The sequence below is a fragment of the Alosa alosa genome, chromosome 7 (assembly GCF_017589495.1).
Source record: "Alosa alosa isolate M-15738 ecotype Scorff River chromosome 7, AALO_Geno_1.1, whole genome shotgun sequence".
In the NCBI taxonomy this organism is placed as follows: domain Eukaryota; kingdom Metazoa; phylum Chordata; class Actinopteri; order Clupeiformes; family Clupeidae; genus Alosa; species Alosa alosa.
In genome coordinates, this window is record NC_063195.1 from 1,352,791 (window position 1) to 1,366,145 (window position 13,355).

Genomic DNA, 13,355 nt, shown 5'->3' on the forward strand with positions numbered 1-13,355 from the left:
ACCAGAGAGCCATGAGCATTGACAGGCTCACTTTTATTAGATATTTTACCAAATTGTCATATAATAAAGAACATCCTTCGAGCCTTTTGGATCACTGAAACAGTATTATCATGGGGGGAAAATGTGCAAGAACATAGTGGTCATAGCCCAACATGGCGTTTAAATGAGAACTTGTCAACTATTTCAACGTAATAAACCCGTTTAGAAATCATTTGGATGGTTAAATGACCTGTTCCGGTGAAAATGGGGACTTTCCCCGCTGCGCGTCCCCAGGCGGAAAACCAACCTTGCAAAATTGAGACTACCATCCCGGAAAGACAAGTGAGAAACAAGAAACTCATTTTAAATCGTGTTTCTTACCTTGTAACATCCACATACTTCTGCCAAACTTTTGCAAACCGTTTTGCTAGCTTGTAAACAAATCCATGTGCTTTGTTACCTTTTCCCAGTTTGAAATAGCATAATGCACAACTTCTCCAGCAGAGGGGGAAATCCTGCCAAGTTTCCCTTTAATAAGACTGGAATAGGCACAAAAAAACACAATTTTTTAACACAATCTCCACACACACCCCCCTCTGAGCTAGCAGACCATTTTAACACAATCTCCACACACACCCCCCTCTGAGCTAGCAGACAAGTGACGCAGGCACACGTTTAAAGCAACACCAAAGTTTTTTGTACCTTAAAATAGTGTTTTCAAAATCGTTTCAGTGGTTCATCAACTCGTAACAGGGTGAACGGCACTTTCTGCATTCGCTTCGCGGCCCTTTATCGGCTATAACCGCACTATGTAAGTTTGCCAGATCGGGTCGCGGATCTGTAGTTCGATGGAATGAGACATAAGAAACTACAAATTTGACTTGCATGTCGCAATACATCGTAGCCTACTTTCATAAAATCATGCAACATGTTGTACCTTGTCTGTGGACATCGTTATTTCCAAAGCCGGTGCTGGATAAACAAATAGTGCGTGCTACAGAGGAAAAGTTCTTTGGTGTTGCTTTAATGATTAAAATGAGATACTCATTTCTGATGTTCATGAGCTGTAAACCGCAATCAACATGAAATATTTCACTTTATATCTAATGAATCTAGAAGATCCAATTTTGTGGATGTGTGTTTCCCTGCTGTGTGTGTGTGTGTTTGCCTGCTGTGTGTTTGTGTGCGTGTGTGCGTGTTTCCCTGCGGTCTGATGGCCGTCGCTGCAGTCTGTGTGTGTTTTGCAGCAGGCATCTGTAATCCTTCTGAGATAAAGAGAATACATCACTAACACGAAACAAGCGATCACACACACACATACATACATACATTCCTGGGAAATGAAAGCAAAGAAAGGCTTCATCATTTGGGATTTATTATCATTTCTGTTTAATTTAATCAAGTATGACACTTCCAACAATCCTCTCATCTTAGGTCAGAAAAACATCACTCTGAACAGTGCGCACACACACACACACACACACACACAAGAACTGCAAGAACACTCGAACAGAACTGAACCGATTCAAACAGAACTGCTGCAGACTGAAGCCATGTTCCTGCGCAGCATACCTGGTTCCGTCAGGAGTGACTGCAGCTACAGCACGACTGATTCAACAGTGATACATTCTTCAGAGAACAGCGAACAAGCACCCTGGATGTGCCGGGAAACCTTGCGTCAGTGAGTGTGGAACGGAACACCAGAACACACACACACCTGCCTACAGACAGACAGCAGAACCCTTAGAACACACACACACCCGCCAACAGAAAAGACCACCAGCTGGTATTTCGCTGAGACTCAGACCAGACGAGACTGAATAAGCAACAGCCATCTGAGCATGTCCCCCCACACACACACACACACACACACTCTGTTTATCAAACTCTTTACCATATTTATTAATGAATTTATATTTATACAATTATTTACTCTAGTATGTGTTTCTATGGAACTGAAGTCAAATCAACAATCAGAAGTCCCCTGCTGTGCTTCCTGTGGACCATGGAGCTGTTGCCTAGGAAACAGAACACAGAACACACAACATGTCAATTCATTCCAACTGGCTAAAAGGCTATTGACTGTGAGAAGCTGATTGGCTACTGTGTGGGTGGGCTGTGTGATGATTGGCTGCTGTGTGGGTGGGCTGTGTGCTAATTGGCTGACTTACAGGTGGGGCCCTCGTTAGTGCACTTCCTGCTTCTCGGCCACGTATTTAACGATGTCCTGAGGACACATCAACTTTTCCGCCTCCACATCAGGGATCTCGAAACCTACACACACACACACACACACACACACACACACACACACACACACAAAGTTACAATCTGCTGAGGAATAAAGGTGTGAAGCCTGGCCGTGTGTTCCACAGTAAGGTCATAAGAGACTTGTTTAGAATGGCACTTTCCTCTGTGTGGATCCAGCATGAATGTCTAGCCCCCCCACCCCCAAAAAAAGAAAAGAAAAATCAAGGTTCCGCGGGTCAAAAATCGTGACACAAACCGAATCAGCAGTAAGAGTTTTGCACGCTGCTTATGCACCTCACGTTTTTTGCGCCTACTGCACCTCGAGTTTAACTCCAACCAGAAAAGCGCCTGCGTTTTTATGAAAACATGGTGCACCTTGCGTTTTATAAGCGGCAAAGCACATCCTGTCTGATCTCCCATAATATAATATATAGTAGGCTATAATATATCTGTATTATTTTATATTCTGATATTTTTTTACTGAATATCTGATATTTATGACAGCACACTTTATGCAGATTAGCCTATAGCCTAGGCCTACTATTTTTATTACAACTCTACCTCTTTAATTCAGCTGTCTGGTTGAAGCCTGGAAATATTGTAAACAAAGTAGCATAGTTGGCTAGCTTATCATAGTCTACTGATTGTACTGTTCAGTTTCCCCATGTGTGTTTAAGTTTCAAGGTAGCCTAATACTTGTTCTCCTTGGGACAGGCCCTTTCGGGAAACGTTGGTATTGAGATGATCAGACAACTTCAATGCAAGTTTTAAACAAATATATGCAGCATGCTAATGATGCTAAGAGGATTTAATAGTAATTTAGCTAGCCGTCTTCTATGCGTCCTTCCTTTCACGATTGTGACCGTTTTATTTGGATTGTTCATTGAGCAGGAGAGGGAGTGAGGGTAAGAGGAAGTCATGAAATTATTTGTTTAATTATTTTTGGACAACGTAGGCTACCGGTAAGTAAAGCGGGAGATGTATGTTGCTTATGCAGCTGCATAAGCTGCAAAGCACTGCATGAAACACTAGAAATGGTGTGTCGCGGTTCTGGCTTTTCACACCACGACACAGTATCATGGATACTTGTCGCGATTTCAGTTTCGAATCGCATATCGTTACAGCCCTGCTTACTGCCAATACGAAACAAATCACTTACTGCCAATACGAAACAACATGAAAAGGGCGCACCTCACTGCAAAACGCGCATCCTGTCTGATCCCCCTTTTACAGTTATGAGTAGAGATATACAGTTAGAATGACATGTGATGTGTTGCATAGTTATGCGTAGAATGACACGACCAATTATAGATGACAACTAATCGATTAATGGATAAATTGTAGCAGCCCTAATTGTGGTGATTATGTTCTTTTCATAAGTATTACAAGTCATAATCAAAATCTAATGATTATTTTGCTACATTCAGTTTCATAACAAGGATCTGCTTTTGTCTTGAGTTGTTGTGTGCATCATCGATTTACATGGATTTTTTTTTTCTGTTGGATTATATTTAAAATTTCAATTTAAAAATGTAAAGAATTTAAGGTTTGAAAATGAATGATAGATCCAAAATCACTGAATATTCATGTCTAATAATCGTGATCTCAATATTGACTACAATAATCGTGTTTAATAATCGTGATCTCAATATTGACCAAAATAATCGTGTTTAATAATCGTGATCTCAATATTGAATACAATAATTGTGTTTAATAATCGTGATCTCAATATTGACTACAATAATCGTGTTTAATAATCGTGGTCTCAGTACTGAATAATCGGATGACAGTTTTTAATAAGAGCTAATAATAGTGTTTAATGGATCTCAATATTGACTACAATAATCGTGTTTAATAATCGTGGTCTCAGTACTGAATAAGATAATTGTGATAGTTTTTGCCATAATCGAGCAGAGCTAAATACGGCACTGTCTTTATTGTTGTTGACTAACTAATGTATGGTTTTGTGGCGTACCAAACTCATCCTCCATCGCCATGACGATTTCCACCTGGTCCAGGCTGTCCAACCCCAGATCTTTCATGAAGTGTGACGTCACCTGGAGCTATCACACACACACACAGAGAGTTAACAATACAACCCCACAGTAACGTCAAGTTTGTGTGTCCCCATATGAGGAAGGTGCAGCCAGATCAGGGCCAGAGCAGAAGAGAACAAAAGCAACACTGTGTGTGTGTGTGTGTGTGTGTGTGTGTGCGCGCGAGTGTGTGTTATGTTATGTGTGTTCCTTCTCAGGGTTGATCTTGTCATAGAGCTTCAGAACATGTGCTGTGCTGTGTGAGTGTGTCCTTCATTCTCGGGGTTGATCTTAATTGTGTTGCACTGTGCTGTGTGTGTGTGTGTGTGTGTGCGTGCATGCGTGTGTGTGCGTGTGTATTGTTTTTTGCTATGCTCTGTGCAGTGCTGTGCTGTGCGTGTGTGTGTATTGTGTTGTGCTGTGTTGTGTTGAGTGTGAGAGTGTGTGTAACCTTTTCAGGGTTGATTTTGTCGCAGAGCTTCAGAATGTGTGTTGTGCTGTGTTGTGTTGTGTTGTGTGTTGTGTGTATTGTGTTTGTGTGTTGTGTGTGTGTGTGTGTGTAACCTTCTCAGGGTGTATCTTGTCGTAGAGCTTCAGAACGTGCTGTGCTGTGCTGTGCGTGTGTGTGTGTAACCTTCTCAGGGTGTATCTTGTCGCAGAGCTTTAGAACGTGTTGTGCTGTGCTGTGTGTGTGACCTTCTCAGGGTGGATCTTGTCGTAGAGCTTCAGAACGTGGAATACTCGCTCCTGGATGCTCTCCAGCGTCAGTGGAGGGACATCACTGAACTGCCGTATCTGCATACACACCGGGCCCTATGACACACACACACACACACTTTTACATACATGTATTCATTTAGCAGACACTTTTAATCCAAAGCGATTTAAATGTCAACATTGTTCCCAGAGCATCTAAACACACACACACACACACACACACACACACACAACTGCACGCTAGCCCGGCTCCTTAACCACTACACTACCTACACACACACACACACACACACACACACACACACACAACACTACCACCACCCCACCCCTCACAAGCTGGTCATTTGCATTATTACCCTCAGATGAAGTATATCAACCCGCTGACCAGGAGATGATGTAATATGTGTGTGTGTGTGTTTGTGTTAGCCCTGATGAAGTATATCAACCTGCTGACCAGGAGATAATACAGCTGATTGTAGCAGTGGGGGCTAACGGGCTGGGTTGGCTTTTTCAAAACTCCTTCATGTGGCTACCAGCAAGTTGTGGCTAAACTAGGCCTAAGACTTTGCATTGGGCTTCTTCGATGCTTATTTTAAACGTCAACCCTCTTGTCTCAACTGAATTAAATACAAATCACCAAGACTTAAGCTAAACCCACCTGTCCACACCGTCAAATTAACCACGGGTAATGAAGATTCAAACCTTGGTAGTAGCCTAGTTGTTATGGGTTTGTCTCGGTGAAGACTGTACATGGTCAAATTAACCTTAAAACCTGTATCTCAGGACATAGCAGCTACACGTTGCTAAACGCTGGCGGAATGTTATCAGGGACTGTTTTACAACGCTAACATACAAATACAAATGGCTAAGCCCAGTAGCAAAATTATGTGTACAACTGGCATTAACCAGGTAATGGCTTAGCATTAATTCACTCGTGAGCATAGAAATCACTGCGTCAAATTTGCTGTAACGTTAAACCGCTAACCAGAGTCAACGTTGTAGGCTATGTCAGGACAGCCTTGAGACGCGCACGGAGGTCACGCCAGTAAGCGAGCAGGCACCCTGCCTGGGTCCAAATAATGTCGCTGGCACGCTCTGGTTAAGTTACCTGCACGTTCCCCGGTGCCTGTCCGAGACGCAGCTGCGAGAAGTCCCGGCGGGCAACCCCGGGGGCTACCGCTACCGCAGTCCATACTCCCCCGCTACCCCGGCTCAAACTCAGCGCGGGGTTGTAGAGCGTGCTAGCTCCACGGACACACCGGACAAGGATGCCAGACGCCATGTTTGACTGTCAGAGCACCCACAATGCAGCGGGTTAAAACGTTCGGCCTGCGCATGCGTCAGAGGGAAGGCGTCGTTATAGTTACCGTACACGAGCGCTATTTTGTTTCTGCTCGAAGCTAATCCTAAAAATGGACGATAAACTTCAACCTGGCGATGGCGAATATGTAAAAAATGCTGCAAAGTCTGGTCGAAGAGCACGCCACGCTATTAAATCGTCAGACGAACAACGACATAAGAAGTCGTCTTTTAGTTCACATGGAGAGGGGTCGCCTCCTAAACCCCCAAGACGTCAAGGAGGGTGGGCTGAAGAAACCACCGCAACAAGCTCCTCTGCTTCTGGGAAAAGACCAGTCCATGATGAAGTGGAGGACCATCGCCTTAGGCCACAAACGCCCCAGGAGTCCGACAGCGACGGAGACATCCCCGTGATTCCCGATTTGGACGAGGCGCTGGAGGAGGATCTCGGCATGCAAGTGGCGGCTCCCCCGCGTCTCCAAGTGAACCGAGTGATGACGTTCAGGGACCTCGACACGGACCTGATGAAACACGCGGCCTTCCAGTCTCTGGGTGGGGAGATCGACCTGAAGCTGCTCACGGAGGTGCTGGCCCCCGAGCAGGAGGTGCGCGAGGAGGACGTAGGCTGGGACTGGGACCACCTGTTAACCGAGGTCTCCTCCGAGCTGCGCACGGAGCTGGACTTAGGAGAGAGACAGGACATGTCTCCCGTGCCCGTTGCATAACAAACAATGATACTGAGTTTAATTATATCAGGGCCAATGTGTGCCTCCGACGGAGACGGATACTAAGTTGAGACATTTTATATCATATTATATCTGGGCCACTCATATATTCCACGTTCGCCTCTGCTAGCATGTAGACAGGACCCGAGCTCTAAATATCTTTTGCTTGACTTGCCACTGTAGTTTTTAATACAGAAATAAAGCGTTTTTGTGAAATGCAGTTAATTTGTAAGATAGAACATTCCCAATTTTCCATTTAACGCCTGTAATAGCTTGAGTAGGAAGGCGAGACATGCTCGTTGCTTCTTTATTGAAATACTCGTTGCCTCTGTCAAAAAAAAAACCACCACCACTACCAAAAAGAAGTAATCTGTGTGTGTGTGATACAGATTTAGAACAGAACCCACCACCCAGCCTCATGTACTTGTAATTGGTGTGTGTGTGTGTGATACAGCCTGTAGAGAACAGAGACACCACCCAGCCTCATGTACTTGTAATTGGTGTGTGTGTGTGTACACCACCCAGCCTCATGTACTTGTAATTGGTGGTGGTGATATAGCCTGTAGAGAACAGTGTGACACCACCCAGCCTCATGCCTTGTATTGGTGGTGTGTGTGTGTGTGTGTACACCACCCAGCCTCATGTACTTGTAATTGGTGTGTGTGATACAGCCTGTAGAGAACAGAGACACCACCCAGCCTCATGTACTTGTAATTGGTGTGTGTGATACAGCCTTTAGAGAACAGACACCACCCAGCCTCATGTACTTGTAATTGGTGTGTGTGTGTGTGTGTACACCACCCAGCCTCATGTACTTGTAATTGGTGTGTGTGTGTGTGTGTGTACACCACCCAGCCTCATGTACTTGTAATTGGTGTGTGTGTGTGTGTGTACACCACCCAGCCTCATGGGGGGGAAACAATGCTCTTTTTATTTAAATATTTAAACAAACATACTGATAACCTTTTAATTTACAGCCAACAATAAACAAACAAACATACTAATAAACCATTTATTTACAGCCAACAATAAACAAACAAACATACTGATAACCTTTTTATTTACAGCCAACAATAAACAAACAAACAAACATACTGATAAACCTTTTATTTACAACCAACAATAAATAACATCTTCTCAACAGTGTTTTTTTTCCCAATGGTATTTTCCAGTGGTACTGTCTGTGCTTTGATAGGTGTGTGTGTGTGTGTGTGTTCTACATTGGTACACACACACAAATCCCTGTTCTCCTGCTCAGTGAGGAGAGTGAGAGTGTCCCATACTGGTACACACAAACCACAAACATGTACGTATGTGAGTGTGTGTCTTCATGTTATACAGAGAGGTGTATTGGTACACACTCACACACTCATCTCTGTTCTCCTGTTTAGTGAGGAGAGTGTGTTTGTGTGTCTACAGTGGGTAGTATTGGTATCCACACACACACAAACATGTGCGTGTGTGTGTGTCTACAGAGGGTAGTATTGGTACACATATCTCCGTTCTCCTGATTAGTGAGGAGAGTATGTATGTGTGTACGTGTGTGTGTGTGCATGTGCATGTGTGTCTACAGGGGGTAGTATTGGTACACACACACATCTCCGTTCTCCTGATTAGTGAGGAGAGTGTGTGTGTGTGCATGTGTGTCTACAGGGGGTAGTATTGGTACACACACACATCTCCGTTCTCCTGATTAGTGAGGAAAGTGTGTGTGTGTGTGTGTGTGTGTGTCTACAGGGGGTAGTATTGGTACACACACACATCTCCATTCTTGTGTCCAGTCAGGAGCGTGTTAGGCCCCGCCCAGCGAGCAAGATGACAATCGTCACTGGCCAGCAGGCAAGCCCCGCCCCCGCTCACATCCCATAGGACCATGCGGCCTGATGGGGACACGCCCACCACATCTGAGCCAATCACGTCCAACTCCACAAACCTGAACCAAGCAGAGAGGAGGAGACAGAGAAAAAGGATTTATTGTGTGTGTGTGTGTGTGTGTGTGTGAAATACAGCCTTTAGAGAAACACACCATCCAGCATCAAGTGCACGTGAAAAAATATTGACATTGCACAAAAATAGACTCTTTCTTAACTCTACTTACACACAACACAATGGCTCACTAATGACTGGCACCTGAGGCTTTATTTCTGAAACTAAGGTGTAGACTCATAGGACCTGTTGCTTAAATAAGACCTATGGCCTAATAATAATAACAATAATAATAATAATAATAATAATAATAATAATAACAATAATAATAATAATAATAATAATAATGGGTCTCTCCCCCAGGATTTTTTTTCATTCTGGTTGCTAATCACACCATTTTAACGTGATTTACGGGACAGAATTCAGGAATAAGCTACATCTTCTGTCTGACTCACGTTAGTTTCTCACAGAAATTACATTATGTCACGTTAGCCTACTTGGTTTCTGACAGAAATTACATTATGTGCCAACATGTTGTAGAAACACAACCACAGCAATGTATTTGGTGCAAATCATCTCCTTTACTTTTCTTGGTTATAGCCTGCGATTGACATTAACTGTAGGCTAGTAAATGACTGCACCCAGACAGACAAACATAGGCTACCGCACCTGTGTGTGTGTGTGTGTGTGTGTGTGTGTGTGTGTGTACGTACCTCTCTGAGGAAGGTGTGTGTGTGTACCTCTCTTAGGAGTGTGTGTGTGTACATACCTCTCTGAGGAGTGTGTGTGTGTGTACGTACCGCTCTGAGGAGTGTGTGTGTGTGTGTGTGCAGTACCTCTTTGAGGAGTGTGTGTGTGTGTGTGTGTGTGTGTGCAGTACCTCTCTGAGGAGTGTGTGTGTGTGTGTGTGTGTGTACGTACCTCTTTGTGTGTGTGTGTGTGTGTATGTGTACGTACCTCTCTGAGGAGTATGTGTGTGTGTGTGTGTGTTTGTGTACGTACCTCTCTGATGAGTGTGTGTGTGTGTGTACGTACCTCTCTGAGGTGTGTGTGTGTGTACCTCTCTGAGGAGTGTGTGTGTGAGTGTGTGTGTATACGTACCTCTCTGAGTGTGTGTGTGTGCGTACCTCTCTGATGAGTGTGTGTGTGTGTGTGTACGTACCTCTCTGAGGAGTGTGTGTGTGTGTGTGTGTGTGTGTATGTACCTCTCTGAGGAGTGTGTGTGTGTGTGTGTGTGTGTGTGTGTATGCGTACCTCTCTGTGTGTGTGTGTGTGTGTGTGTGTGTGTGTACGTACATCTCTGAGGAGTGTGTGTGTGTGTGTACCTACCTCTGAGGAGTGTGTGTGTGTGTGTACGTACCTCTCTGAGGAGTGTGTGTGTGTGTGTGTGTGCGTACCTCTCTGATGAGTGTGTGTGTGTGTACGTACCTCTCTGAGGAGTGCGTGTGTGTGTGTGTGTGTGTGTGTGTGTGTGTCGTACCTCTCTGATGAGTGTGTGTGTGTGTGTGTGTACCTCTCTGAGGGAGTGTGTGTGTGTGTGTGTGTACGTACCTCTCTGAGGAGTGTGTGTGTGTGTGTGTGTACGTACCTCTCTGAGGAGTGTGTGTGAGGAGTGTGTGTGTGTGTGTGTGTGTGTGTGTGTGTGTGTGTGTGTGTGTGCGTACCTCTCTGAGGAGTGTGTGTGCGTGTGTGTGTGTGTGTGTGTACCTCTCTGAGGAGTGTGTGTATGTGTGTGTACGTACCTCTCTGAGGGTGTGTGTGTGTGTGTGTGTGTGTGCGTACCTCTCTGAGGAGTGTGTGTGTGTGTGTGTGTGTGTATCGTACCTCTCTGAGGAGTGTGTGTTGACCGTTGTGAGTTCTGCAGCTTTTCCATTCATGGGATTCAGGCCAATCAGAGTGAACACACACTGGCTCCTCCCCCCACTCACACACACACGCTGTAGCAACGCACACAGCAAACCCTAGAGGACAACACACACACACACACACACACATATTAAACTCTCTCTCCCCACTCACACACACACAGACTGTAGCAACGCACACAGCAAACCCTAGAGGAGAACACACACACACACACACACACACACACATTCTCTCTCTCTCACTCACACACACACACACACACACACACACATATATTAAACTCTCTCTCCCCACTCACACACACGCTGTAGCAACGCACACAGCAAACCAGAGGAGAATACACACACACACACACACACACACATTAAGGGCCCGTCCACACGGAGACGCTTTTTAGGTTAAACGCAGAGGTTTTGCTTCGTCTTGGCCGAGCGTCCAAACGAATCCCGAAACCGCACTTTTCTGAAACCTGGTCCCAGAATGGGAAATCTGAAACCGTAGTCCCGTTTGAATTAGTTTAGACAGCGAAACCGCGACATCCTGCTTTGCGGATCGATGATGTCATCGCCACACCTCAGCTGCCCTGGACTTGCACTTATAGTATTGCCTAACAATACTAGTTTTCATACATGACATTACCCTCACGATTACACTCACGTAAGATAAATATCACAACTGGTGCTGCACAGCCCGATAGCTTATGACTTGGTGGACTGAACACTGTTTTTTCCGGTGTTTTTAATGCATTCTAGCTACTGTCAGTGGCGTGAGAGAACTTAAGTTATTAGGAAAGTTTAGGCTACATTAATTTGTCGTGAGTGCCAGTGTCATTCATTTATTTTACATGTCTTACAACATATATACATGCATTCACAGTCGAGTGAAATCAGATATAAGCATACAAAGGCGCTTTAGAACTCACGTTAAGCCGATGGTAGCACACTGAATGCAAATGCGCCGATTTGATGCAGGCAAAAGTATTGACTGTTACTAACTTGAAGGTTTTATAGCAATATTATAAATGTGGCGACAGAATAGCCTAGAACTTGGGTAAGCCTTGCGTTTAGTAGCCTAATTGCGGTGATAGCCAAAACTAATGTGAATCACGGACTATCCTACAACCAAAGAAAGTAAAGGTGATTAATAGGCCTACCTGCGTTAGCCAAATAAAGGACAGGACTGCACCCTTCACAAACCGTAAAATAAAGTTTATTAGTTTTACAGTTGACAGTTCACCATCAGTCCACACAAACAATTCTGGTTTCCTTGCACTTTCCAAAGCCATTTCGTCATAGCCCATTCTGTCTGTTTGTAAAGCACATACTTTGGTCAATTTCTGTAAAGAAACAGTGCCACCTATAGGCCTGGGGTATGAAGTAACGTGTTGAGATGGATCCGTTTGGATGCAAATATTCTTGATATGGTTCCAGGGAAGACGGAGGAAAAAAAGATCGGTTTGGTACGTGTGGACGCCTCAGACTACGTCTACACAAACCGCCGGATGAATTTTCTCTTACAACTTTCACACCTTTAACGACAGCGGTAAAGCAAAAACTTGCGTGCACACACAGAGATGAAAGCGGATAAAGGTGCTGTAGTATAAGTATATATATATACTTTTTTTTGATCCCGTGAGGGAAATTTCGTCTCTCTGCATTTAACCCAATCGGTGAATTAGTGAAACACACTGCACACAGTGAACACACAGTGGTGAAGCACACACTAATCCGGCGCAGTGAGCTGCCTGCTTTTAAGCGGCTTCGAGGGGAACAGTGATTGGTTAGGTGCCTTGCTCAAAGGGCACTTCAGCCGACCCACTGGTCGGGGCTCGAACCGGCAACCCTCCTGTTACAAGTCCAGAGTGCTAACCAGTGGGCCACGGCTGCCCTGTAGTGCACATGCCAGACCAGTGGATGGCGCACACACAGAGGTGAGAGCGGCTAAAGGTGCTGTAGTGCACATGCCAGACCAGTGGATGGCGCCGTGACTGTCGTGCAGAGCCTTCACATTTAATTTGCGTGAATCGTGTAGAATAAAACATTGCATTAGGTCTGAGCACCACTGGGCACAGCAGGGTTGTGCACAATTGAAATTGCAATTCTGCTTCCTGTTTGCTACCTTAATTAAAATGCAAGTGAAATTCAAGAATTGAATTGGAATTTAAGAGCCAGTTTCAATTCAATTCTGGAATTTTGCACAAGCCTGCTGGAAAAATCATTAACATGCAGTAAGCTAATGTTTAACTAAGTTAAGCTAATGGTGTGCTTCTAACTTAGCACACCATTAGCTTAACTTATTAACCTAAAATTGCCAACCGACCACCTGGCGTCTACGGAGAAAGTTAGCCGGTGGTTTCAAAAATTCCCACTTCGGAAGCCGGTTGAGAGGTGGGGCTATGCCGTCATAAAATTGCCGGTTACATCGGTCTCCGGTCACAGTCTCCTAAACTGCCGGCGTCATGTACACGCAAGGCGTAACCGATAACAACCTCACCGGTTTAAAAAAACGGCGTTGTGTAGAGCAGTGTTTCAACCTACCATGGCACACTTTTGACGCT

General features: G+C 44.7%; 2 protein-coding genes across 2 annotated transcripts; one reads left to right on the top strand and one right to left on the bottom strand.

The window, feature by feature from the left end:
* Window positions 1-1,337: 1,337 nt before the first annotated feature.
* ndufab1a (NADH:ubiquinone oxidoreductase subunit AB1a) lies at window positions 1,338-6,300 on the bottom strand. Its single transcript, XM_048247845.1, has 5 exons — window positions 6,091-6,300; window positions 4,962-5,078; window positions 4,205-4,292; window positions 2,151-2,253; window positions 1,338-1,997 (listed from the first exon to the last, which is right to left on the bottom strand). Exons 1-4 carry the CDS (start codon window positions 6,262-6,264, stop codon window positions 2,165-2,167), a joined length of 468 nt encoding a protein of 155 aa, XP_048103802.1. The 5' UTR covers window positions 6,265-6,300; the 3' UTR covers window positions 1,338-1,997; window positions 2,151-2,164.
* A 13-nt stretch (window positions 6,301-6,313) lies between these two features.
* On the top strand, window positions 6,314-7,368 carry LOC125297490 (intraflagellar transport protein 43 homolog A-like). The gene has a single exon (XM_048247843.1). It carries the CDS (start codon window positions 6,395-6,397, stop codon window positions 7,004-7,006), a length of 612 nt encoding a protein of 203 aa, XP_048103800.1. The 5' UTR covers window positions 6,314-6,394; the 3' UTR covers window positions 7,007-7,368.
* Window positions 7,369-13,355: the final 5,987 nt, after the last annotated feature.